Below are 27,071 nucleotides of genomic sequence, written 5' to 3'. Positions count from 1 at the left end.
ATACCCCACCCATCTGGCTGAGTTTCCCCAGCCACTCTGGGTAGCTCACAATCGAATGTTAAAAACAATACAGCATTAAATATGAAAAACTTCCCTAAACAGGGCTGCCTTCAGATGTCTTTTAAAAATAGGATAGCTGCTTATTTCCTTGACATCTCAAGGGAGGGTGTTCCACAGGGCGGGCACCACTACTGAGAAGGCCTTCTGTCTGGTTCCCTGTAACCTCACTCCTCACAATAAGGGAACCACCAGAAGGCCCTTGGTGCTGGACCTCAGTGTCCAGGCTGAACAATGGGGGTGGAGATACTCCTTCAGGTATACAGGACCGAGGCCGTTTAGGGCTTTAAAGGTCAGCACACTCATGCTCGGAAACATACTGGGAGCCAATGCAGATCTCTCAGGACTGGTGTTATGTGGTCCCGGCGGCCACTCCCAGTCACCAGTCTAGCTGCCACATTCTGGATTAATTGCAGTCTCCGGGTCACCTTCAAAGGTAGCTCCACGTAGAGCACATTGCAATAGTCCAAGCGAGAGATAACTAGAGCATGCACCACTCTGACGAGACAGTCTGCGGGCAGGTAGGGTCTCAGCCTGCGCACCAGATGGAGCTGGTAGACAGCCACCCTGGGCACATTGCACACCATTCATTTCAACGCCATGGAAACACAAGGCAAATGGGGGAAAGGGCGTTAATTGCACATTGTTTGCAGACTGAAAGCAGCAACAGTGTATATTAGTTGTATTCACTGGACTCATTTCTGTTCTAGACGTGGGACAAATTGGCAAACATCGACAATTGGCACTCTAGTTTCTGTTCGAATTTCCAGTCATTCCTAACCTGCACAGTCCCAACCTCGCTGCTGCACTGCCCCAACCCTGTCTAGACAGAATGAACTTATGAAAGAACCCATGTGAAACTGGCATGGATCAGAAAAAGGCTAATCCATCAATTCCTAGGGGATGGGTGGTTGAAGACATAAAAAATGCTTAATGGCTTGGTTTGTTTGATAATAGGAACCACCAGCCATACCGGCATGGAGGGGGCAGTTGCAGGATGACAGGGGTGTGATGTCATCACAGGAAAAATGTTGGGGTGTAATGTTCGGCACTCCCTCCTGCAAAACTCAGGTTGTAAACGTGCAGAATAAATCAGATTTATTAAAGACACTAGTCTCCACTGGGCCTCATTTTAAAAGAACACAAACCCTGGTTAAGTTCCAATTTTGCTATCACTCAGAAGAGATTGAGGTGACCTCAATACCATTTGGGGGTATGGACTTTCTCCCTTACTTAGGCCATACAATAATAGTCAACTGTACCATCAGCAAAGAAAGAGGCAGATAAGCTACAATCCTGGTCCACCACCATGTCCTGCTTGTTTCTCTTACCTCTTTGGGCTGGTTCTCTTCATCACAAAACAGACAATGTGAGGACTGGATGTACCAGCAATTCAAAAGTTGTTTGGGGACTGACAAATCTGTTTTTCTTTGTATCACTCTATGTGCTCTGAAATAGGTGAAAGATGGAGGAACTTCTAAACCTTCTCAAGTGTGTGTGTGTGTGTGTGAGAGAGAGAGAGAGAGAGAGAGAGAGAAAGAAAAAGAGAGGAACTTGAGTAATGGTGTGTGTGTATATAAGGCCATGAAGTGAATATGTAAAATTTAATGTCTCCCAGCCACTTACATTTTCTCTCTTTTAACATTTTGTATAGTTAACCACAACTTGCTTCTTCTCACCTTTACTATTCATACCTTAAATTGTGTACCGTTTATCAAGAGTGATAGGTTACTTATTCCTTACATATTATTGAATTACATATTATTGACTAAAGAAATAAAAAGAAATATTATATAAGAGTGATAGGTATATAATTTGAAGTAAAGCTTTGTTCTTAGGTCAATAGCAATATTTTGTACTGTCTAAAAATGTAGTCAAACGTTTGTTTTCATCTGTTTTGTGATTTGTTTGGTTGTGCTACTTTGTAAATCTTTTAAATCAACTACCACATACCCAGATGAAAATCAGCAGTGAGGCAGTAGCCTTTACCTGCTGCTGCTGCTGATAAATAATAATAACTCAAGGCACCTTACAGATAAAAACAAGAATTGCTAAAAACATAGAAAAAGAAATCATTAGAAACACTGAAACATTAATAGAATTAAAACAGTATCCATTTACCTGATCTCCCATCACTGATGTCACTGGAGCTTAACTTGCCTATGGGGCAAATGCACCACTGGGACTGTGGCATTGGCTCTGCTACTGTGTTTTCACCACGCTGGTCTTGGCCCTGTCCCTCTAAGTAAGAGGTGATGGGAGTCAGGCAAAGTGCCATCACCCTGCTGACCACTAGTGATGAAAATTAATGCATTACCCAGCATTCCTCAATTACATTTATGGTTAATAGCAGCTTCATAACTTTAGTATCCTTGATCCCTAAAACCCCTCTCTAAATTTATTAATGGTGTTTGTTACTGATGAGCTTTGTTAACAGATTCTAAATAGGTCATTTTAAGTATTGTTTTTATTGCAGTGGTTGTTTTCTATTATAAAGGTACTCTGGGCTCCTCTCCTGAAGAAGGGCAGGATAAAAAACAAATGCATCCGTTCAATAACGACATTCATTTTGTTTCCAGCTGCTCTTCAAGTGCCCAACACAAACATAACTTCGGCCATTAACTAGTTCTATGGCTTTCTTTCTGTTTTAGGTGGTTTTTTGGTGGTATTAAACGAGTGGATGCTGAGAAACGGCTGCTATATCCTGAAAATCAGGACGGAGCTTTCCTGATCAGAAACAGCGAAAGTCTAACGGGTGAATTCTCTCTTTCAGGTATGATGACTATTTTATCTTTCTCCTTTCTCCTGGTGTATGTATGTGTACACACACACACACACACACACAGAGTCTTGACCTTATTTCTCCTGGGTTTGTTCATGAAAAATCTCTGTGATTATTTCTTTCACAAAGGTACATGAACTGGCAATAACTGCTAGAACTTAATAACTTTTTAAAAATATTTTAAATTGGGGGGGGGGAGGTTTGCTTATAATTGAATATGTGAACTAACAATGCAAGCTTATACTTACCTGCTCTTAAGTAAGCGCCACTGCATAGGGCTCACTCAAAACATTTTGTTACCTGCAGTTGAGGATAAGATGGCAGCTTCAGCTTTCCATAGGGAATTTTTTAATGTCTAATGTTTTACTTTTTTATGTGCTGTAGGCTGCCCAGAGTGGCTGGGGAAACCCATCCAGATGGGTGTGGTATTATTATTATTATTATTATTATTATTATTATTATTATCTTTCATGTACTGAAGTCGACTAGACTAGTATTTGAAACTTATTTCAATCCATCATACTCTGAGTTTGATACTCTGAAGTTGGGGGAAAGAGCATTTTCTGATCCAAAATTAACAAACGGTGAATAATACATTTTTTTTGTAGTCTTTACATCTCCCTTTAATACCACACTTGCCATAAAGTAGCAACAGTGGTTCCTCAGTTTGCCGACTGTGGTGGTGTCTGAAAGTAGATATAATTCTGTAGCAGAATCAGGACCAGCCCTACCAATAGGCAGAATGAGATGACCGCATCAGGCAGCAGATGCTGGGGAATCGCAGCAGCAGCTACCTGACTATGTCCTAGGGCAGAGCTGTGTGTGTCAGGTGGCCCGTCCTGAACCTCTACAGTTAGTTTGTGGACTCAGATATGGTAGAAGACACTCTCCTGTTGCCAGAATTGAAATAAGTTTCAAAAATAAGTTTCCAGTACGTTTCCGTGAACAATTCAAAGTGTTGGTGCTGACCTTTAAAGCCCTAAACGGCCTTGGTCCTGTATACCTGAAGGAGTGTCTCCACCCCCATCGTTCAGCCTGGACATTGAGGTCCAGCGCTGAGGGCCTTCTGGCGGTTCCCTCATTGCGAGAAGTGAGGTTACAGGGAACCAGACAGAGGGCCTTCTCAGTAGTGGCACCCGCCCTGTGGAACGCCCTCCTTTCAGATGTGAAGGAAATAAGCAGCTATCTTATCTTTAAAAGACATCATCTAAACAGGGAAGTTTTTAATATTTAATGCTGTATTGTTTTTAACACTTGATTGTAGCCACCCAGAGTGGCTGGGGAAACTCAGCCAGCTGGGCGGGGTATAAAGAATAAATTGTTGTTGTTGTTGTTGTTGTTGTTGTTGTTGTTGTTGTTGTTGTTGTTTTTATTAAATGCTAGTCTAGTCGACTTCAGTAGATGGAAAGGTGAAGCTGCCATCTTATCCTCAACTGCAGGTAACAGTGAGTCCTACGCAGAATGACTCCCACCAGTTCTTCCACTTCTCCTCACGCACCCTCTAGCCCCACCATGCATATGGAAAAAGACCCCTAACATATGTAACCTTCAAATTTGATCTTCATTCAGATTCTCTGTATAATAGTACCATAAAAGCATATGAATTACAGTGCACGACTAAAGACTTGGGGAATAATCTAAAATAATATACTCCGTATGACACCTATACACCCTCTAATGGTAATTTAAGATAACTGCAAGCTTGATAAAGTCTAACTGCTTAAGGAAGATAGGGCTAAATATTCATTTAATATCCAATTGCTGGTGATTAAAAACTCAGTTTACATGAAGACCCCTAAGCGGCCTGCCAACTGTATGCAAATAGTATGGGTTGCCAGTTGGGCACATGTAATATGGAATGAGAGCTCCAATCACATAGACTCCATCTATGTGTACACCCTGTACCTATAAGATACATTTGAAGCCCATTTTGTCTCTCAGTGAGTTCTGGGCAATGTAGTTTATGCCTCACAGAGTGAAAATTCCCAGCAATCCTTCACAAACCACAGGGCCCAGAATTCTTTGAATGTGCTTCAAAGATATAGTCTGTACACACTTGCCACTCTGCTACTGGCAGTCATCGAGGTCCGAGGTTATGATGAAGTTGGAACTAAACATGGCATATGATGCCATACATTATGCATATTGCCTAAATAGTGCATGGTGTTTAACAGCTATGACCTCCTGGCATTTGGGAGCTTGGGTGATCATAAAGCCATAACACATAAAGTTTTTTAAAAAATTGATTTAATATTTCAATCTATGAGTCCTCTTTGGGTTATAAATAGGGCTACTGTACCCTAGAGGTGTCTAAAAATAACTCCTGTTGGAAGTATAATGTGCAGTTGGAAGTATAATGTGCAGTAATGGTCAGCTTGCCATTCTATAATGACAGAATCACGACATTTTCCTCATCAGACAAGAATATACACACGTGTGTCTCTGAGATTAGTATGCATATAAAATATTTTGTACTATTTTATTAAGGCACCATATGGTACCATATGCAAGTAATACATGATGGTAAATAAATAGGGATATAAAGGTCTTACAGAGTGAGCATAATTATAAGAAGTCAATGTACTTTTATTCAGGGGTAAGTTATCCTTATTTCAAGCTTCATTCAAGAGCATGGCTATTTCCAACTGAGGTAGCCCATGCCTGGCAGAGGGAAAACAAACCTTTGAAACAGAGTTTAACTTTGGCGGGGGGTTGTCAGTTGCATCCACTAGAAATATATGAGTTGTATTATTATTATTATTATTCCCCTGTCATTACATAATACACCATTCAGGGCAAAAGCTCATAAGACTGGGTCACTGGAGACTCATTTAGGAGGCACGTTTCCTGGCTGGATACTTGACTATATTATATTATGTGTGTTGTTTTTATTCAAGTCTTAAGCAATTCACAATGCCTTCCTTAGGGGAAGGGTCGTAGCTCAGTGGAAGGGGATCTGCTTTGCTTGCAGAAGGCTTCAGGTTCCATGTCTGGCACCTGTGGGTGGAGTTGGGAAATGTTCCCTGCCTGGATGCTGGAGAGCATCTGCCAGTCAGAGTGGACAACACTGAACTAAATGGCTCAACATCTTGACTTGGAATAAGGCAATTTTCCTGTGTTCCTTTGTTTTTATTTTTTCTAGTACGGGATGGGAAGGTCGTGAAGCACTACCGAATCCGACGTCTGGACAATGGCGGCTTTTATGTGACGAGAAGGAAAACTTTCCCAACCTTGAATGCTTTTGTCAGATACTACAGTCGTTCCAGCGACGGGCTGTGCGTAAAGCTTGGGAGGCCATGTGTAAAGGTAGAGCTAACTCAGGACATTTTCCTTTCAAAATGGAGTGAACTTTTGATGATTGAATTGATAAGTACTTAACCCTCCTTCCAGCCATGATAATAGTTTAAGAAATGATGCATAACTGCACCATGATATGGGATGGCATATCAGTGATAATGAAAACAAGAGAGCCATGCAATGTTTGAGATATAATTGTATGGCCTGGGGGAGAACATGCCAGCATGTTACTTATGAAGTCACAGTATAAACCCATATTGAGATGGAATCGCCCCCCTCATAACTCTAGCTGTCTATAAGTACTGACTGAAAAACAAGAACTCAGAACCCCATCAGATTCCTACAGGCAATATTTTGTTATTCTAAAAGCTTGCCTGGTTCTCTCTATCTCTTTCTAATCTAGGGATATAATCATCTTTCAGATTCTAAAAGAAGTATCAACATTGTCCTCCTCTGAACCCATTCCAATCTGTCTACAAAGTTGAAGAGACCACAACCAAAAGCAAATCCCCCTGAGACAAAACCCCCCCACAACTCTGATTCACATCAGAGACCCTGCTATGTGCCCATCTATGAGAGCCATCCATTTGATGGGTATGGGGAAAGGGCTTCCTTGGCAGTGGCCCCACAACTGTGAATTGGCTTCCAAGCGAGATCAGGCAAGCCTCTCTCCACCCACCAGATTTTCAAGCAGCATCTGAAGGACATCTGTTCTTTGCCACTGTTATGGAGCAGTTTTAAGTGGGCTGCTAATGTGGCAATGTTGTTTTATGCTGTTTATACTGTGTCTAACAGCTGTGCTGGGCAGACTGTAGCTTTTATGTGTTGGCAAATGTTAAGGTTTGGGGCTGTTTTATAACCGAAAGTTTAAAATTGCACTTTGCATTGTTGCTCTATGCTCTGCTTGCTGCTTTGTGAGGAGATCCTTCTAAAAAGCGGAATGAAAATCTATTTTTAAAATGTAAAGAAATAAGTCAAACTAAGATTTGACTTACAGCAGTGTTGCCTATGATTGCACAGCTTTTGATTATCCTTGAAAAAAGGTCCTATCTCCTGAAAGCAGTACAGATTGCATGTAAGCAAAAGAAACATTTTCCAATAATATTAATTTTCAAACAGTGTTAATAATAAAGGTCTTGTAACTGTAACTTGGGCAAGTACCCCTTGATTTCTATGGAATGTATTGATTCTGCTACACAAGTTGACCTTTTTTATTTTTGATGAGACAGCTATGCATTTGGATCCATACATTATATAGGGGGAATGGGAGACACAGCAGAATGGACCCTACCCTTTCCTGTCAACGTATAATGTAAAAAGCTCCCAGAGTGCGCAGGTCTGTGCCACTCCCTACAATAACATAAGTCCTCAGAAAATGGGCCAGTACTGGCGTATCGCCAGTGTGGTGGCACAGGAGAAGGGATGGTGCCGTGGCTTCTGTGGTAATGTGAAGAACCCAACGGTAAACAGTGACAGTCCACCCGTCACTGCCTCTTTCTGCCAATTCGCACTGCAGGGGACCATTGTGGGATCAGGAAAAGGTACCAGCTCTTGATATCTTTGAAAGTGTCGAAATGATGCTTCCCTGTTTTTTAAAAAATAAAAACAACATAGAAAATGGAAGTAGCTCTGGCCTTTAGGGCCTGCTGTCCAAAGCAATAGTTTCCCTCTGCTTCATCATTAAGACCGGACCTTCCTGTTTTCATGGGAGGAAGTGTCATATAAAGAAGCACCTGGCTGCTTGTGGGAAGTTCTGCTTGGTTTACTGCCCCCCCCCCCCGCATTCTGTTTAGCAGACACCCTCTTAAATCGGTATACCTGCATAGATACAGTTGTTTTGGGTTTGTTTTTTTAAAAAGAAAAGCACATAATTTATGTGTGCCATTTTTAATCCTATGCAGACAGAAGTTCCGGCAACCTATGATTTGTCATACCAAACTGTGGATCAGTGGGAGATAGACCGAAATTCCTTACAGCTCTTAAAAAGACTAGGTTCTGGCCAGTTTGGCGAGGTCTGGGAAGGATTATGGAACAATACCACACCGGTGGCCATTAAGACGCTAAAACCAGGTATGTCAAAGAACACCTCTGACTATTTCACCCTCAAAATCTGCATAAAATCTAAATATAGTCTTGATTTCAGCAAGATTTACTTCAATGTATGGATGGTTGAGAGCACTGACAAACAAATAGAAAATGCTATTTGTAGCCTTCATTGTGTATACTGCATTTCCTGCTCATTCAAACATTGAATTCGATTATTCTCCTAGCAATTTTTATTTTGTTTTTGGTGCAAAAGATCTTACACAATCAAGAACGAAGAACAAATAGATTCACTGTGGGAGTAGATGATGAAAATAAAACTGGTTCATCTTCTGCTCATGGCAGATATTATTTTAAAGCATATAATGGTTATTTTTCTTTATGTTCTTGAAAATGCACCCAGAGTCGCAGCTATTTACTGTTAAGATTAATTTCCATCAGTCTATTTCCTCCATTCTTTTAAAAGCTCTTATGTACAAGGATATCAGTCTGAAGTGCCTTCTTAGATATGTGCATGAGCTTTTGCAAAGCCAGAGGGGCTTTTTCAGTTCTCTATCCAAGCAACAATTTTTCCTTCTTGCCTTGTGTTGTGAGTGCCTTTTTAAACTTAGGGGAGTGAAAGCTTGTGATGCAATATGATGTTTGGAAAAATACCCACTGCAATTCTTTTTTGGATCAAGGTTAGGGGATTCCTCTGAACCTGGTGGGGCGAGGGCTCATTTGGGCTCTTTTCACCTATTTGATAATCATACATTTGGGGAATCTAGTTGCTTCATTGGTTGCAATTTTCAGTTTTGCCTGTTATTTAGCCATGCACTGAATAGCATAAAGCAAGCCACTTTCCCAGTTACGAAGTAACAATATACCACACATAAGGATAAATGAGAGAAGCTTGCAAACACCATGTGGCATTTACTAGGACTAATACTGGTATAAGGCAGCTGTGATCATTTGCACTTACATAGCATGAGTGTCAACAGATAATGATTTTAGGAATACAGTATAATAGTGTTGTGCAATTGTATCTGCATTCCCTATTTGACAGACAACATCTTCTGCTTATGTATTTGCTTATTCTCAAAAACCTAATAAAAAACATTCCAAAAAAGGTGGAAATGGAGAAACAAATGCTAATGTAGCCATTTCTAGTGGCTTCCCTACACACGCCACCCACCAATCATGACACTGTGCACTGATGTTGTTCCCCATGCAAAGAAGGAACCAATCAACACATAGCTGCAACATCATGATTATATTGACCTAGAGCAGGGGTGGGAAATATCAGGCCTGTGGACCTCTCAGTGTGTCCCCCACAACTCTCCCCAAACCACTGTCTCCAAGCCAAACCCTTCACTGGTACAGCTTTTGCACCCTCCAGAATTGCTTATGCTGGAATGTGTTGTTGAACTCTGATAACACTTCTTGTTTGCCTGGATGGTAAGTAGAGAGGGGTATCTGGCTGTATGGAGTCCATTACAGTTTCCAATCCCTCTCAATCATAAATTCTCTTAGATCTATTTGCAGTGCTAAAATGTGATTAGTGACATGACATTTTGGGCAGAGCGATGGTGCAACTGAAGCTAGTGGCCACAGGATTTCACTTTAGTTTTTATTAAAGAGAAAAGCAAATAGCCACTGTCCTTTGAAAAAAATCACCTAAATACTGACAAGATTTACTTAAATTCTCCTGGCAATATACGGTACATGGGGAATTTGAAAGTAATATCAGATGTATTTGTTCAAACCTTGTATATCATGTGTTGTCTTTTAAAAGTTGATTGTATTAACAGGCCTGGGAAAAACATCTATTTGTTTTAATTCATGTCTTTAAAGCACTTAGAGCACTTTATTTACAACTTATCATAAACATTTTTTAAAATTTATTTTCATGTTGGCAGATGATTGGAAAGTCACCCGTCAAAGACTTGTTGAAATATATGCCCTTTATTGTACACAGTGTTGGTCTATTATAGAAGTGTAATAATAAAATATTTATTGTGAAGTAGGAGAAGAAACAATTTATCCATTTAATAAAAGATAGCATAGGAAAATTATTTCTAGGAACACTGATGATTGCAAAGTTGCACAGTTAAAGAGTTTCATAAGATAAAACTGCATTTACTCCAAACCATCCCCCCTACCCAAGATTGGTTAAAAATTGATCTTTGATCCTGCAAATGCTGGATTAAAAGTCTAAATGATTAGTCTGCAGCCTCTACATTTTAGAAAGGGCTTCAATTAACCTCACAGAGAGAGGCACAAGATTCCTAATTAAACTGGCAGCAATCTTCATAAAAGCAATGCAGTCCCATGAAGCATCAAGATATTTTATTAATACATCCATGTTGGGTTTGTATTCTCCCCCCCCCCCCAAAAAAAAATGCTGCCAGATGCATTTGTAAGACAGGTTCACCCATCATGTTGTAACAGCTATTTATATGTATGTTGGCACCCAGCTCTGCTGCTGGATGCAATTGCTGTTGAATGTTTTCCAGAAGCCCTTTAATTTTCCAGAAGCTCTTGTAAGAAAGGGGTGGGTGGCTTTCAGACAAAATAATGCCTTGCGAGAGTAGGCTGCATTCCATACTGACTGTCCAATGGATATTTAGCTAGAGACATGACCAGAACAACACTCCCCTTCTTGTGTTACCAATAACTGGTATTTAGACTGCCTCTGACACTGGAGCCAATGGTGCCATCACAACTAGTTGCCATGAATATCTGTATCTGTTTAATCCCCCTTTAAAGCTGTCCAAGTGATTGGTGCTCACTGCATTGTGTAGCAAATTTCCCAGTTTAATTAACTGTGTTGTGTGAAGAACTAATTCCTTTTGTCTGTGCTGAATCTCTATTCACTTTTATTGGTTGATCCCAGGTTCTAGTATGATGCAGAAGGGAGGAAACAATTTCCCCCTACCAATCTTCTCCACACTTTCCCATCATTTTATATACCTCCATCATGTCCCCTCCCTTAATCACCTTTTCCTACTGAACTATAAAGCCCCAAATGTTACAACCTTTCCCCATAACGGCGTTTTTCTAGCCCCCTGATCATTTTGGTTGCCTTTTTCTGCTTTACAATATTCGTTTTGAGGGGTGGGGACAAGAAGTGTTCAGTTTTCTGAGTGTGGTTGCACCGTAAATTTGCATGAAGTCAAATAGGCACTTTTATTTTCTGTTGTTATTGGCACTTTCATTTTCTATTGACTGCCAGCATTGAGTTTAGTATAGTATTGCATTTTCCCTTCTATAGCTGCACTACTTTTATAAGTCCTTTTCAAGTCTTAACTCCGTCTGGCAAGTTTACTGCATGATAGGTGCATCAGAACCTTGTGTTTTGCCCCTTTGCTGATAAGGTCAATAATTCTAAGTAATAAACATGTTCTATTCCAAGGTATAATGAGCTTCAACAATGTAGCTTGGAAGAGGCGAATCATTATTGCTTGGGTTTGTACCTAGAGGGATTGATCTGATGCAGGCAATTTAAGATGTTGGAAATTATTGCACTGTTTCTAATCATGGTTACATTTCTAGTATCCGGGAGCAGCAGTTAAACCAATAAAACATTGTGACTACCATTTCAGTCATAAAATGACCAATAGCCTTTATGATGGGCAAAATAACCCGCTATCTACAGTTATTAGAGTTATTATTTTTGTATTAAAGCCAGGGAAAATTACAAAACCTGTGTTCTCCTTTGTCATTTCACTTGCATGAATTCCTTACTTGAATTTGCACTGATGTACACCGTACTTTGCAAAGCGAAAGGCAGCAGCGCTCGTCATTTGCACAAGACTGCAGGGCAGACAAGGATGGCCCTTAATAACAGGGGCTAATTTTCTTTTGTTGCTGTTCTCATTTCAGGTTCAATGGATCCAAAAGACTTCCTCAGGGAAGCACAGATAATGAAGAATCTGAGACACCCAAAGCTCATACAGCTCTATGCTGTTTGCACTTTAGAGGATCCAATTTATATTATTACAGAACTGATGAGACATGGAAGTCTGCTAGAATACCTCCAGAGTGAGTAGGAAACATTTCATTTAGCAATACTGTGTACTGCTTGTAGTATAGCAAATGCGCTAATAAAAAAGAGAAGGAAAAGAGTGGAGCAGCTCAATAAACTCTGACTGGCTGTAGAGATTGGTGGGGAATCCACAAAATGGCCAGGTGGTCTTTTTCTATGTTTAGATAGACTATTTACATTTTTAAATATATATTTTTTTCTTCACAGTTCTTACATTTGAAACAATAAAAGAACTTTTATTCCAAAACATTTGGAATCAATCAAATTGTCCCTTTCTCTTACCCATCCATCCCTTTTTGGAGGGAATATTTTTTCATATGTGTTGGGCATGTGAAAAGTTTATGGCCTTGTCCTGTATACCTGAAGGAGCGTCTCTACCCCCATTAATCAGCGCTGAGGTCCAGCGCCGAGGGCCTTCTGGCGGTTCCCTCACTGCGAGAAGTGAGGTTACAGGGAACCGGGCAGAGGGCCTTCTCGGGCAGTGGCCCCCACCCTGTGGAAACCCTCCTACCAGATGTCAAAGGAAAAAACAACTACCAGACTTTTAGAAGACATCTGAAGGCAGCCCTGTTTAGGGAAGTTTTTAATATCTGTAGGAATATTGTATTTTAATATTTTGTTGGAAGCCACCCAGAGTGGCTGGGGAAACCCAGCCAGATGGGCGGGGTATAAATATATTATTGTTGTTGTTGTTGTTGTTGTTGTTGTTGTTGTTGTTATTGTTGTTGTTAAGGATACTGGGAAATGATTTATAATGAGATGAAAAAATGTTTAAAACAACCTTCCCAAAAAGACCGGAAGCATTTTTGTTAGGAATGGTGCAGTCAGAAGTTCCCAAGTGTTAGAGAAACATAAATGTATGCAACAATGGCGGTTTACATTCTGTTAGCCCAAAAATGAAAAGTGAGAGAGGTCCCGAGTAAGGTTGGCAACTTAAGCTGATAGAATATGTAGAACTAGTAGGTTTAACTAAGACTAAGAGAGCAAGAAAAATATCTATTTAAAGAGGAATGGAATTTTTTTTGCTGAATATATGGAAAATAACTACACATTTGAAAACACATTAAGATAGATTCAACAGTTTAATAACTAATTGAATGATGTAAAATTGGAAAACTGACAAAAATGGACATTGTAAAATATGCAGGCATAATAGGTAAACAAAATGAACCAGGGAAGGGGAAGAAGAGAAGTCATGGAATATATGGTACTATGTTATTTTGAGATGTTAAACGAAAACTTATTAAAAAATATTTTTAAAAACCAAATAGGGTTAAAAGAGAAGAGTGAAAGAGAGAACAGAAAAGCAAAATCATTACACACACACACACACACACACACATATATGGACGCGGGTGACGCTGTGGGTTAAACCACAGAGCCTAGGACTTGCCGATCAGAATGTTGGCGGTTCGAATCCCTGCGATGGGGTGAGCCTCCGTTGCTCAGTCCCAGCTCCTGCCCACCTAGCAGTTCGAAAGCATGTCAAAGTGCAAGTAGATAAATAGGTACTGCTCTGGCGGGAAGGTAAACGGTGTTTCCGTGCGCTGCTCTGGTTCGTCAGAAGCAGCTTAGTCATGCTGGCCACATGACCCAGAAGCTGTATGCCGGCTCCCTCGGTCAGTAAAGCGAGATGAGCGCTGCAACCCCAGAGTCGGCCACGACTGGACCTAATGGGTCCCCCCCCTCTCTCTCTCTCTCCCTCCCTCCCTCTCTCTCTCTATATATATGGTGTGATGTCAAAATTCTTCATTAGCTGCTGCCAGGTAAACATGTTCCACATTCCTTCTCAATCACCAAAGAACCCTGTCAAAAACCTCCAAGCTTCTCCCGATGTTCTGCTTTCATTTGGGTCACTCTTTCATTGGCTGCAGGGGTCAAAGACAAGTGATCTGTAGCCGGTCTTGTTCCATCTTCACAAGATCCATCCCTTGGCCATCTGCACTGCCCTTTGAACCCAAGCTGCTTGAGTCTTACTTAATCCCTGCATCTGAGGAGTGTAGCTTACAAACACAGGGGTGGATTTTGAATATTGCATTAGGTTCAGGAACCTGCAGATGTGAGCCCAAACTACACTGCTGAATGGTGCTGGAGCTCTACATCCCCAAAGCTTACCTTTGCAAGCAAGAACTGCTCTTATTTCTTTTGCAAGCAGCATAACTTCACTGAGATTGCTGGAACGTGTTGTGAGGATGATATTGCACTTTGTTTGCTTTTTCTTTCCGGTACATGGCTATCCCATCACAGATGGTCTGTAAAATGCATGCAGGTTTAAGTACTGATTAATTGACTACTTTTCCTTAACATGTAGCAGATTTAAAATGGATTAACAGGAAATGATCTGTGGGGTAGTTTTCAAAGGCAAGTGTAATGACCGATTTGGACTTTTCATTTTATTTCTTATCCACATTTCTGTTTTCTGTTTATATATATTCTATCCCCACATATATTCTATCCCGCTCCGGCAGGACGGTAAACGGCGTTTCCATGTGCTGCTCTGGTTCGCCAGAAGCAGCTTAGTCATGCTGGCCACATGACCCAGAAGCTGTACGCCGGCTCCCTTGGCCAGTAAAGCGAGATGAGCGCCGCAACCCCAGAGTCGGTCATGACTGGACCTAATGGTCAGGGGTCCCTTTACCTTTACCTATCCCCACAACACCCCTAAGGTAGTTTAGATGAAGAAATTCTAAGAATTAAGCAGGGATTTGAACCCAGATCTTCCTGGTCTTGAGTCCAGTTCTCACATCACTGCTTGCACGATACTTCTGCCTATCACTTGAACGTGCATTTGTGGAAAAAGTTGTTTTCATCACATGGAAAGAGGTGATGAGAGTGAAGCCTTTTCTTCATGCTGTGTTTAAAAGGTTTTGGATGGTGCACCCTTGTGAGTCATATTGTTTGAACTGTTTGTCAAACAGTGCTGTGAAAGTATCTGTATTACGGTGTGTTCTTTCCTTGTCACTGAGATAGCATAACTAGCCCCTCCACACCTGTGATTAGGCATGAAGGCTTCCAAATCAAAGCATGTAACTTTTAAGCATGCTTGGGCCTTGTCAGCTCATATTTTAGATATCAAGGTCTTCTACGCTTGTCTGTCCTGTCAGAGAGGTGTGTTGTCTTCATAAGAACAGAGACGTGTGGTTGCCTTGAAAATTACAGGAGAGCCATTGTACAAACAAAAGATAAAAACAAAGACAAATAGCCCGTGAATAGATGTGCTCAGGAGCAGTTCTGACACTGTTCTTTCAGAATTTGGATTAGACATAAATAGTAGTCTCTATGAAACATTGCCTTTTAGGACATAAAGTTCATGTGTAGAGAAAATGCATGGGGTGGCAGCAGAGATGAGTGTGCCAGCTCAATCCCCCCCCCCAAAAAAAACAATTGTTTCCATTGCCCTCCAACACGTGGAGGGTGACTGTGCAAAGTGGAAAGCCTTCTGAGTTTATGGAGGCCCTGCAACCATTTTAGAAGCCTGGTTCTCTAAAATTCAGGGGTAGCCACAAGGACAAAGGAGAGGCCTTGGGGGACCTGTCCTTCACTAGTAATGATGCTCCTAGACATGATAGTAGCATCTGCAGCTTTCTGTGTCTTCTGAACTGAGCTGAGAAGCAGATAAAAAAACTTCACATTTTATGCTCCTTGGGACCTAGTTCTGATTCAGGTACTGTACTATAATGCTTGGCAAGAAATTATACTTCTGCAAATGGCCAGAAGCATAGCTTCATGTACGCTGAGTCCTTTTCTTTGTGAAGTAAGTTCTGGTTATTCCTTCTCTCTTCTGAAATGCAAGTAATGGAGGGAGTTGCTTGGGGATGTGGACATAACTAGCCAGAGAGGGAAGCTAGCAAGTGGGAATGGGGCTTGCAGCATTTCAAACCAGACCGAAAATTCCAGGATCAACTTGAACCAGGTGAAGAAGAAGAAGAAGAAGAAGAAGAAGAAGAAGAAGAAGAAGAAGAAGAAGAGAAGAAGAATAAGAAGAATTTGGATTTGATATCCCACTTTATCACTACCCTAAGGAGTCTCAAAGTGGCTAACATTCTCCTTTCCCTTCCTCCCCCACAACAAACACTCTGTGATGTGAGTGGGGCTGAGAGACTTCAGAGAAGTGTGACTAGCCCAAGGTCACCCAGCAGCTGCATGCGGAGGAGCGGAGATGCGAACCCGGTTCCCCAGATTACGAGTCTACCGCTCTTAACCACTACACCACACTGGTGACACTTTTTGAATCTGTGGGGCAGTTGTATTCCATCGCCCCCATTCCAATTTTGTCCCATGTATACTGAAGAAACTCAAGAATTTCCAAAGTATTTTCTCACAAAGACGAACTTTTCATTTACTGTCAGTCTCCACATGTGGATCCATGTGATAACGGAAGTAAAATGCAGCCCTGCTAAATTGCCATCCCATTGTATGACTTTCAGGGGAATCTAACTTTCACGCTCAGAGACGAGTAATGCCGCAGCAGTGCGTGCGCATCCTGAGAGCCCATTTAAAAGCCCAAACCTTTAAATCACATAAGCAATACTATGAAGCAGACAATTTTCTCATGAGATCTGTAGGCTGGGCAGAAAGTAAATACATGAAACATCACTACTTTGTGGATGTGCAAACAGTTATTGATGGAAAAGCTACAGAGGAAAAGTTGCCTCTGCAGTGTGCAGAATGTACAGCAAATAGTGAGTTGCATTTCAAGGTGAAATAAAATTGCCATAAGAAAGACACAATGATAGATATTTCAGATTCTTGTTACAATAGGACAAATACTCTCAATTAGGTAATGGTTGTCAAGGAGAGCCTATGCAGGTTTCTGCTCGCTATGGAGACCTTGCCTTACATAATACGGTGTTTGTAATGTTTCATCTAGACTTGAAGATAAATCTTAACAGTTGTTGAGCAGCACTGTCCTATCCATGCTTATTCACAAGCAAGTGTTATTTATTTCATTGGGACAAGGCTTGTGGTTTCCACAAGCGATGTTAAGGTTGTCAGTTTCCTCATTTGGTCTTGCAGTGCGCTACTTGTGCCTGCCAGAGAGAAATGATAGAAAATTGGCATTCTAGGGAATGATTTTTTTTCTTTGTTTGACAGATGTGGCAAGGGAGACTCTAAATGTGTGGGACTAGTGCCTTGAGTGGCTGCCTTTGGGCACATACCCGGGGAAGGATAGTATCTGGGGGGATCTGGGTCAGAGTCCTGGAGCCTATGTTTCATTGAGGATGGCATGAGGAACAGCAGGTGGAATATACTTGCTCCTGATGTTATTATATTCCATATGAAATTTTGCATAGCCAATATTATACTGTATATGCTGCACTGTAATTGCAATAGAAAAGTGAGATATACGTATTAAATCTAAAACAAAAGTAGGGTAAATACAATAAAAGCTCAGCATCACATCCATGAGAATTTCACAGTCGTCTTCTCTCTCCTGTGCTAATTTTAGAATGCAAATCTTTTCTCTGTATTTGATGGATAATGGGGGGAAGTGTTGAAAAGCTTTTCAAAGTAGCACTAATACAATCCTTGACTTTGTTTTCCGAAATCAATGTGTTTTCCGAAATCACATTGTTGTCCCTGCTGACTAGCTGTCTCAAGCCTTGTATATACATGACTTGTATATACATATGTACATGCATAACCAGCTTACAATTTATTCACAGACGATGCAGGAGCCAGAATCCGTTTGCCACAACAGGTGGACATGGCTGCTCAGGTTGCCTCAGGAATGGCTTATCTTGAATCTCAGAACTACATTCACCGTGACTTGGCAGCCAGAAATGTCCTTGTCGGTGATCACAACGTTTACAAAGTAGCAGATTTTGGACTTGCACGAGTTTTCAAGGTAGGCTGTAGTACAGTTTCACAATTTACTTCAGTCACACTTCTTTATCCTGCTCTATGGTTAATCAGGATGCTGTTAATTTGAACTAGGTCTTTGAGAACCCCTGATTTGTTGAATGGTCTATTTGAATGTATTATCTTAATGTTATTTTGTGTTTAAGTGATAGTTTTTTGGGGGGTGTTGTTGTTTTATATTATTTGTTTGTCACTGTATATCTTATATTATTACTTGTGAATCACTCTGTGATTTTTTTTTTATTTATGAAGAGTAGCCTGTGAATGAAATGATAATAACAGTAACATGGGAGTTCTTTTCTTTTTTTTTAAATCTGGGGATAAGCATACTCTTCCTTTGCTCTGTGTTTTTTTTAAAAAAATTGGTCCTGGAGATCAAGAAAATGAAATAAAGACATGCTGTTTGCAGCAGCACCTGCAGTCTTCATTTAAAAATTGAGAAGCATCCTAATGTGCTCCCAACTCTCAAGCAATAAAAGTCTTAGAAAATGGGTCTCAGGAAGGAAACAGACTAACCTCTGAAAACCTCAATTACAAGTAAACAATTTTCCATTTATTCTCCAATGCCTGTCAGCTTACTTTGCCTAAATTAATTGGTGCCACTCTGAACCAATATATTAATTTAAATCTTTCCCAAGTCTCAAGCAATAAAAGTCTTAGAAAAGAGGTCTCAGGAAGGAAAGAGACTAACCCCTGAAAACCTCAATTACAAGTAAACAATTCTCCATTTATTCTCCGAAGCCTGTCAGCTTACTTTGCCTAAATTAATCGGTGCCACTCTGAACCAATATATTAATTTAAATCTCTCACAGTCTGTATTTTTAGTCCTGGAACTGTTTAAGTGATGATTATCAAAGTCAATGGCCCTTTGGTGCCAGCAATTAATCACAAAACAAACGTTCCTGAATGCATTAGCTCTCGCTGTCGCCTTGTCTTCTCACGGAAGGCCAGACATGAGTCCTGTGCCTCTGGTGCCAGCGGGAGGCTTGTGCTGCTGTCATTGCCAAATTCAGGATTCTCAGTGGTAGGCCCCAATTAATGACGGGCGTTTCAATATTGCATGTATGCTTGGCAAAACAAGGACTAGGAATGAATGAATGAATGAAAAATTCTGCCTCCCTAGCTCTGGCTGGCAAGGCACATCTTTAAAATCCCATTGATTTTTGACATTGTGGTTAACAATGAATGAACAATCTTGCTATAATTAATATGAGGTTTATAACCTGTACTCTCCATGGAGCCCTAAAAAGGAGACAACAGCTTTTTAAAACAAGGAAAATGCTATTTATTGGGTTCTATCCAACACTCTGCATGCATGGTTCCACAGTGGGGACTCCCCATCACCTTCTGGAATTGGTTTTGAAAGTGCGCAGGTAGCTGGAAGGGGCAGGGGGGGATCATGGTGTCCATGGAAGTCTGTTGTTCCAGCTTGAATCTTAAGATAAGTTAACTTCCCCAGAGTGTTTGAGGAAACCTAGCCAGATGTGGGGTATAAATAAAATATTATTATTATTATTATTATTATTATTATTATTATTATTATTATTATTGAAGTTCATGAAAAGAATGTTATCCATCCCCTCCCCCTGCTTACAGCTGGCTACGTCCCCCCATTCAAAGTCTGTTTTCTTAGAACCCAAGCAACAGGTTTTTTAAAAATATAAATTGCAGACAAGACCAAAAAAGCTTTTACTGTCACCGTGACCATCCTCACTTACCTCAAGAAGTGCCAGTCATGGGCCTAGTCCCCCTATAGCAGATACACCAGTTTGCCAGATCCTCCATCCTTCTATTCGTTCCTATTTTCTATCTTGAAGATCTTTTCCATCTCCCATTTGATGGGCACAGCTCCATCCATGCATATTTTTAACCCCTCCATTTTTTTGGCTGTTCCTAGAATTTAAACAACTGCATGGCTGCTAAATACGGCAATTTTTGCCTCAGTATTCCTTCTCCCACATTCTTGTGCCATTTTGATTGCTTACAACCCCATCCCATTTCCCTGTGTCCTTTTCTGAGGAACTGTACAGTTAGTCTTACTCCTTTCGCTATGTGGGGGTAGGAATATATTGTGACTTACGCAACCTTAACACCAGCAGTGGTGATTTCTTTGAGGGAAAGTGCTTCAATTGTAGTTTTTAGGCATCACAAAGAGGCATAAGGAAATTGAAGGATGTCTTTTCATTAGGAAATTGAAGGATGTGTTTGAATCCATTTCAAATTTCAAGCTCCCTTGTCTTCTATACAAAACAAAATGTATATAGAACCAAACATCCCCCCCCCAAAAAAAGTACCTGCTACACAGGCAGCTGTTGAAACCATCTAATCCTATAAATTCACTGTTTATATTCTGAAATTGTTGTTGTTGTTGTTTGCATATGATAGCTAGGAAATGAAAATGTGTACGAAGCCAAACATGAAACAAAACTGCCTGTGAAATGGACTGCTCCTGAAGCAATCCGCTCCAATAAATTTAGCATCAAATCTGATGTCTGGTCATTTGGAATACTCCTGTTTGAAATAACGACATACGGAAAGATGCCTTATTCAGGTGAGTGCTTTGTTCAAAAGCAGTAATTGCAAAGACCCTTGGTGGGTCTTTCTAGCCCCCCCCCCCCAAACTGAAGGATCCAGTCTTCCATGATTTTCCTTAGCTGGAACCAATTCAGTTTTCTGTGATTTCTTAGCCAACTGGCTGTGTACCTAGGCTAATCTGCTAGGAAGGAAGGAAGGGAGTTAAAGATGCTGATTCTAGGTTCACACAGATATTAAAAAGAATTAAGTGGAGGCTCCTATAAGAGAATGCATTATAGATCGATGATGTTTGTAGAATCACCACAGAGAATTCTCTGTATGAACTATCACTTTATACATGCTTTAGTTTCATCATCATCATCATCATCATCATTTATTATTGAAAACCACTCTATTATTTTGAAAACCATTCTGTTTTAGGTTTGACAGGTGTTCAAGTACTCCAGAAACTGGATCAAGGGTACAGAATCCCTCAACCAGAAAACTGTCCCCAAGAGCTGTATAACATCATGCTGCAATGCTGGAATGTTGAGCCCAAAGAACGACCCACCTTTGAAACATTGCATTGGAAACTGGAAGATTATTATGACATGGATTCTACATCCTATGCAGATGCAAGTGCTTTCATAAAATGAATGGCACAATCTTGCTGCTGGTCATTTAAGTGAGGATGACACCCCCCAACTGTGTTCCTTTAGCAAATACGTTCCTTCTACATTCTAATGTCTAATTGTAGAACATTTATTCATACACACACACACACACACACACACACAATGGACCAAGGTGTGTGCAATATATACGCTTAACATCACCACAGTCTGTTTCTTCCATTGCCAATGAGAGCAATTCGGTTGTTAGGCTGCCAAGCCATCAAGCTATGTAAAGCTGCTATCTCTCTGCAGCTTTTCCGAAGTAACTTCGGGAGCATTCCAACCTCAAAGTAGATGAATGGAGAGGTTAAAATAGTGATGAATAGTAAGGAATGAGTTCTTATTAAAACCTGTGACAATACGCCAAGATCTTGATGGCATCAGCTTGTCTTAATAGATTAAGCAAACTGAAAGGCAGGATTTCTTAAAATAACTTTTTGCTGTACAATGAAGTTTCTCTTCTATTTATTATTTAAACAGGAGATAGCAAAAAGCAACAACAACACAAATCATAAACAGATAGCTTCTGCACAATAGGCAATAAAACACTGCACTTTTTATGTATAGAATTTGTTATTTGTTACTCTTCAGATTCCACTGCTTATCTGCTAAATCCCATCAATCAGTGATTATGAAGGAATGTGATTGCTGTTTTGCACAGCAGGACCTGTGCATCAAGATGTTTTCCTTTTTCTCCTCTGAACATCCCGTGGCTACAATTTTGGTAATGTTGCCTTGAGCGTCTTCGTTGTACATGGAATAAATGTATGTTCGCTTGAGAGGGGGAGAAACTAATAGTACATAGAAAATATAAACATTTGTCAGAAATAAAGTGATTCTTGAAAGAAGGTCTGCGTTACGGTACGTTGATGAGCCAAAGATCATAAATGTATGTTTTCCTGTGAATTGCTTTTGTAATACATGTGAACCCAGCACATGCCACTGCAGTACATCCTTTATTTGTTTTAGGGCTTCATTCATTCATTCATTTTTGCATTTCTTCCAAGCAGTGCATTGAAATACTACGGAAGAGGTCCAATTGAACCCACTGATTATTTTGCTTTTATCTTCTCCATAGAACGCTATCCCTGTGTGGGCTTGCTGTGGACAACAGCAATACAACAGATCTGTTGGTGTTTGCACCAGGGTTGAGTGGCTGGGCCCTTCATCCAAGGCTCCTATTTTATGCAGTGGCTATGGATAAAATAAACTGTATTTGTGGGAATATGGTAGCGCTCGAGTGCAAAACTGATAGTGACATCTGTTTTGTCTTGCCGTGGATGCTATTTGTTTAGAATGGTTGCCTATAAAATGTCTCTCTGTGTGTATGTATGTATGTATGTATGTATGTATGATGTGCTTACTTTTTAAAGAAAGGAAATAATTTAAAATTGTTTATTGTTTACATCTTTGGGTGTTATTTTGGGCTGGATTGTTTCTATATGCATATGCTGCAGTTGACTCCAAGGGATCCTCACACAACAGGGTTGATGTTGCCAGCCTTCATGCAACGTTTGCAGACATCTTTGTAACACAGACGTGGTCTGCCAATGGGCCTGATGCCTGAAGCCAGCTCCCTGTAGAGCACATCCTTGGGGATCCTGCAATCTTCTGTTGTATGTACACGACCAAACCTGCATAGACGTCGCCCAGAGAAGAATGGGAAGATGCTGGAAATGTGGACTTGGGAGAGGACATCTTTGTTTGAGACTCTGTCCTGTCATGTGATGCCCAAAATCTTCCTGATACAGTGCATCCTAGTGGGTGTCAGTTGCCTATGACTCACTTCCCTAAAGCAGTGTGCTCAGCATAAAAGCCTGGTAGAACTTTACTTGGTATTGGACTTCAGCAGCACATTCTCCCATACCCTTTTGGAGAGGTGAGCCATTGCTGTAGCTGCCTTGCCAATACGCTTGTCCAGCTCAGCATTGATGGAAAGGTTGCTGCTTATGGTGGAGCCCAGGTAGACAAAATTGTGTACCACTTCAAGAGTGTGGTCACCAGTGCTGATGTGTTGGTGATGCTCTGACCCAGGATGTTGGTCTGCATCAGGCTGTTGGGGCCGGACTCCATGCAGGCTTGGGCAAAACAGTTGATGAATCTCTGTAGAGCTTCCTCAGAGTGTACTGTCAAGGCTGTATCATGTGCAAACAACATCTCTCAGATCAGAACCCACTACCCCTTTGTCTTGGCATGGAGATGTCTATGACAAACAGTTCTTTTAATATGTTGTATCCTTTCCCCCCCTGTGGCACTTGTCGTTCTCTAATCTCCTGTTGAGATATCAAAAGCTGATAAATGATGCTTTATGTTAGAAAGTTTTTATCCTTACAACAGCAAAGGATCTTTTGGTTTTAAAAAAAGGAAAAGTAAGAAAAGAGCACCATTCCTTTATAACATTGAGGCTACTAATCTAAGGATGATAAGTCATCTGGCCAGTAAAGGTTAATATTTGAAGCACATGGTCAAGAAAACACAGCACTAGAAATTGCTTCCTAGGGGAGGTTTAGAAGTGGGGACTTTTGAATTTTATAGTCCAACAAAAATACAATAGTATAGGTTTTGATGAACGGAAATAACAGATGAAATAACATAAAGGTGCAATCTAGCAAAAGCAATGCACTGAAAGCAATGGAATGGGATTTAGTCAGAAGTAATTTCTGTCCCACTCATTTTGGTGTGACAATCATGAATATATTTCAAGGGACTGTGCCCAGATCATTGAAACAATTGGGGCAATGCATTAGTGAGGGTAAAGTGTGCTTAAAAATGCATATATTGGTGAAGATAACATACATAAATGCATTAATCATGGGAAAAGGCCTTGCAAAAATGTATGTATATTGGGCAAATTTACATACAAAAATGTGTATATTTGAAGAAATGCTGATGAGGACTATAAAAAATCACTGCTCGTGTTCGTGTTGTGTGAGAACAGCATTTAAGACTGGAAAAAGGAGAATCTGAGAGACACAGAAAATGACAGTTTTGCCTATACCCAGTTACTGAGCAGTACCCATGGGGGTGGCTGAAGTCAAATATGTGGATATATTTTAAGAGACCCTGCAAAGTGTAGCTCAAAATCCTGAACAATGGCAGGGATCACTTATTTTGCCTTTCCCATGGCATATTCCTTAAACAAACGTAAACATAGCCTGAAGTGTTATTTAAGTCCTATTAACAATTCTGAAACTCCCCAGCAGGTGGAGGTACAGATTGCTGCCTCAGTTCATCTTCAAAGATTACTGAACAATCCAAGCAGGCCTGGTTCATTTAGGCACCATACTGATATGTTTGCTCACTTATAATCTCAAATCTGGCAACTGCAGAAGGTGTAACTACAACTTCATGAACAGCATGAAGACTTTATGTTTGCACCACCAAAATTAACCGTTAAGGAAAGTGAGTACCTACCAAACACATTCTAAAACCATCCAGGAAATCGAGGAATTTTCCCACACAAAAACCAACATAACAGATCCAGAAAGAGAAGCAGCCCTGCATGCACACAGAGAGCAGAGGTGACGGCAAGGGAGCACAAGAAGGGCTTACTAGAAGATTCAAGGCTGTGACTCCCATTTCATATGTTCCTTGTGCTTATGAGCATCCCAAACTCTCTGTCTTGGCTCCCATCCAGACCACGCCGAAAGAGTTTCTTACTTGACAGTTGCTACTGCTCATAGCTGCTGTGCTGAGACCAGATGACAGGAGGAGTGATGCTAACCAGGCTAAAAGCAGTAGCCCAAGTTTAAGGAGTTCAAGATCAGGGCAAGGAGAAAAGAACTGTAAGGAAACAATGGAGTTGTCCCAACAAGTTGGCACAATAACCCATCAAGCTTTTAAAGACAGGGCAAGGCTAGCTTACTTGCAAGAGAGCCAGCATGGTGTAGTGGTTAAGAGTGTTGACTCATAATCTGGTGAACTGGGTTTGCTTCCCCGCTCCTCCACATGCAGCTGCTGGGTGACCTTGAGCTAGTCACACTTCTCTGAAGACTCTCAGCCTCACTCACCTCACAGAGTGTTTGTTGTGGGGGAGGAAGGGAAAGGAGAATGTTAGCCGCTTTGAGACTCCTTAGGGTAGTGATAAAGCGGGATATCAAATCCAAACTCCTCTTCCTCCTCCTCCTCCTCCTCGTGCCTTATGAGACTGTTGAATGTGCAGGTTCTTGTGGCATTCGAGAAGATTCCTCTGCTGCCAGTGATAGGCACGGCACTGTGTCCCATTTTTACTCTAGTTCCTCCACCCCTAGCAGTTGGCTGATACCCTTCCCATATTCCATTACTCTGCTCCTTTCACTGGAAGACAAGAGGGGAGATGAGAGTCCTGCTTCACCAGCTGGGGCAGCTATATCCTGGGAAGGGGAATTACCCACTGTTCCCTGATTTCAGCCACTCCCAATCTGTGGGATAACCAACCTCATATCACCAACATGCTTAAGTCTAATTAACACATGAAGGAGTCATAGAATTGTAGAGTTGGAAGGGACCTCAAGGGTCATCTAGTCCAATCCTTTCAATGCAGGAATCTCAACTAAAGCATTTGTGACAGATGGCCATCCAACCTCTGCTTAAAAACCTCCAAGGAAGGAGAGTCCACCACATTCTGAGAGAGTCCATTCCATCGAACAGCTCTCACTGCCAGAGTTCTTCCTGATGTTTCGTCGGAATCTCTTTTCTTGTAACTTGCAGCCATTGGTTTGGAGCCTTTCCTCCAGAGCAAGAGAAAACAAGCTTGCTCCATCTTCCACAAGACAGTTGTTTAGATATTTGAAGCCAAGTTTAACTGCCTGTGCAACTTTTTCTGAATGCTGTATGGAAAAGCACATGAACCTGACCTTTGGAGAGTTTGTAAGTAAACCATTCTAACTTACCAGACATATGGTCTTTATCTATACTAAGGGAAGCGGAAAGTTTTGAAACCGACAAGGGCACATTTGAAACGTCTAACAACCTATATTTCCACACTTTACTTTGCTGCATGTTTTGTGATTTAAAATTTCTGCTAGGGTTATTTCACCGAAGCTCGGAAATTGGAACTCTGCATACAGGGAATTCTCTTTTCTATATGCCCTTTTCCCCTTGAACCAACACTACCATCTTCTACCCCCCACCCCTTGTTTGTCTCAGCCAGTCACTCAAATCCTAAGCCTGGTGACACTTCATGACACTCTAAGGAAACCTGCAGAATGCTTGATTTGCAGTCCTAATTTTGTTGTATCTCTCACACCTGTGTATTAATTGTAACATTAATATCAGAAAAAAGGAATCTATTTTATTTTATCATCTGTGACCCACTTTGGGGGAGATACAGTGCTTTCCCCCCAGGGGTACTTAAGGGTACACAGTACTGGCACCCCCCCCCCAATTAAAAAAGTATGGCACTTACTGTAACAATTTCCTGGTGAGCACCAGCACCATTTTTCCTTAAAAAAGAAAAAAAGGCACTGGGGGGAGATATCATTTAGGACAAAAGCTGGCATGGGAAAGCATTATAATATATTATAGCTTGTATTGGATGTTCATTCGCACCTGCTTCCTTGTACTCCTGATTCCCAGGGCTGTCTGAGGCAAAGGACAAGACACCAGTTCCATATATAGAAGCCAATTAGACCACAGGGCAGTATTCTTTATGATACCTGAGGCCAGCAGGCTCGCTTAGGAGGTGCAGGGCAGCCATCTGGCACAGACTCCTCTATCATCCAACATCTCACCACCACTTCCTGCCCACCAGCACCTGCCACCTGAGGCAGCTGCCTTACTCTGTCTAATGGTAGGGCCAGACCTGCTGAGTCACACTGGAATTGTTGGATTGATG

At 41.1% G+C, this 27,071-nt stretch overlaps 1 protein-coding gene across 1 annotated transcript in view; it reads left to right on the top strand.

The window, feature by feature from the left end:
- FRK (fyn related Src family tyrosine kinase) overlaps nucleotides 1-22,661 on the top strand; it is a 35,428-nt gene extending 12,767 nt beyond the window's left edge. The window contains exons 2-8 of the mRNA XM_083497848.1: nucleotides 2,709-2,830; nucleotides 5,982-6,145; nucleotides 8,038-8,206; nucleotides 12,044-12,202; nucleotides 17,873-18,054; nucleotides 20,454-20,619; nucleotides 21,024-22,661. Of these exons, the coding sequence (XP_083353974.1) occupies nucleotides 2,709-2,830; nucleotides 5,982-6,145; nucleotides 8,038-8,206; nucleotides 12,044-12,202; nucleotides 17,873-18,054; nucleotides 20,454-20,619; nucleotides 21,024-21,238 (1,177 nt within the window). The 3' untranslated portion in view covers nucleotides 21,239-22,661. The remainder of the gene's footprint in view (nucleotides 1-2,708; nucleotides 2,831-5,981; nucleotides 6,146-8,037; nucleotides 8,207-12,043; nucleotides 12,203-17,872; nucleotides 18,055-20,453; nucleotides 20,620-21,023) is intronic.
- Nucleotides 22,662-27,071: the final 4,410 nt, after the last annotated feature.

Source organism: Podarcis liolepis (assembly GCF_965112155.1).
Source record: "Podarcis liolepis genome assembly, chromosome: 3".
In the NCBI taxonomy this organism is placed as follows: Eukaryota; Metazoa; Chordata; class Lepidosauria; order Squamata; family Lacertidae; genus Podarcis; species Podarcis liolepis.
Note: the sequence above shows the minus strand (reverse complement) of the source record. Positions and strands in the feature narration are given on the sequence as shown.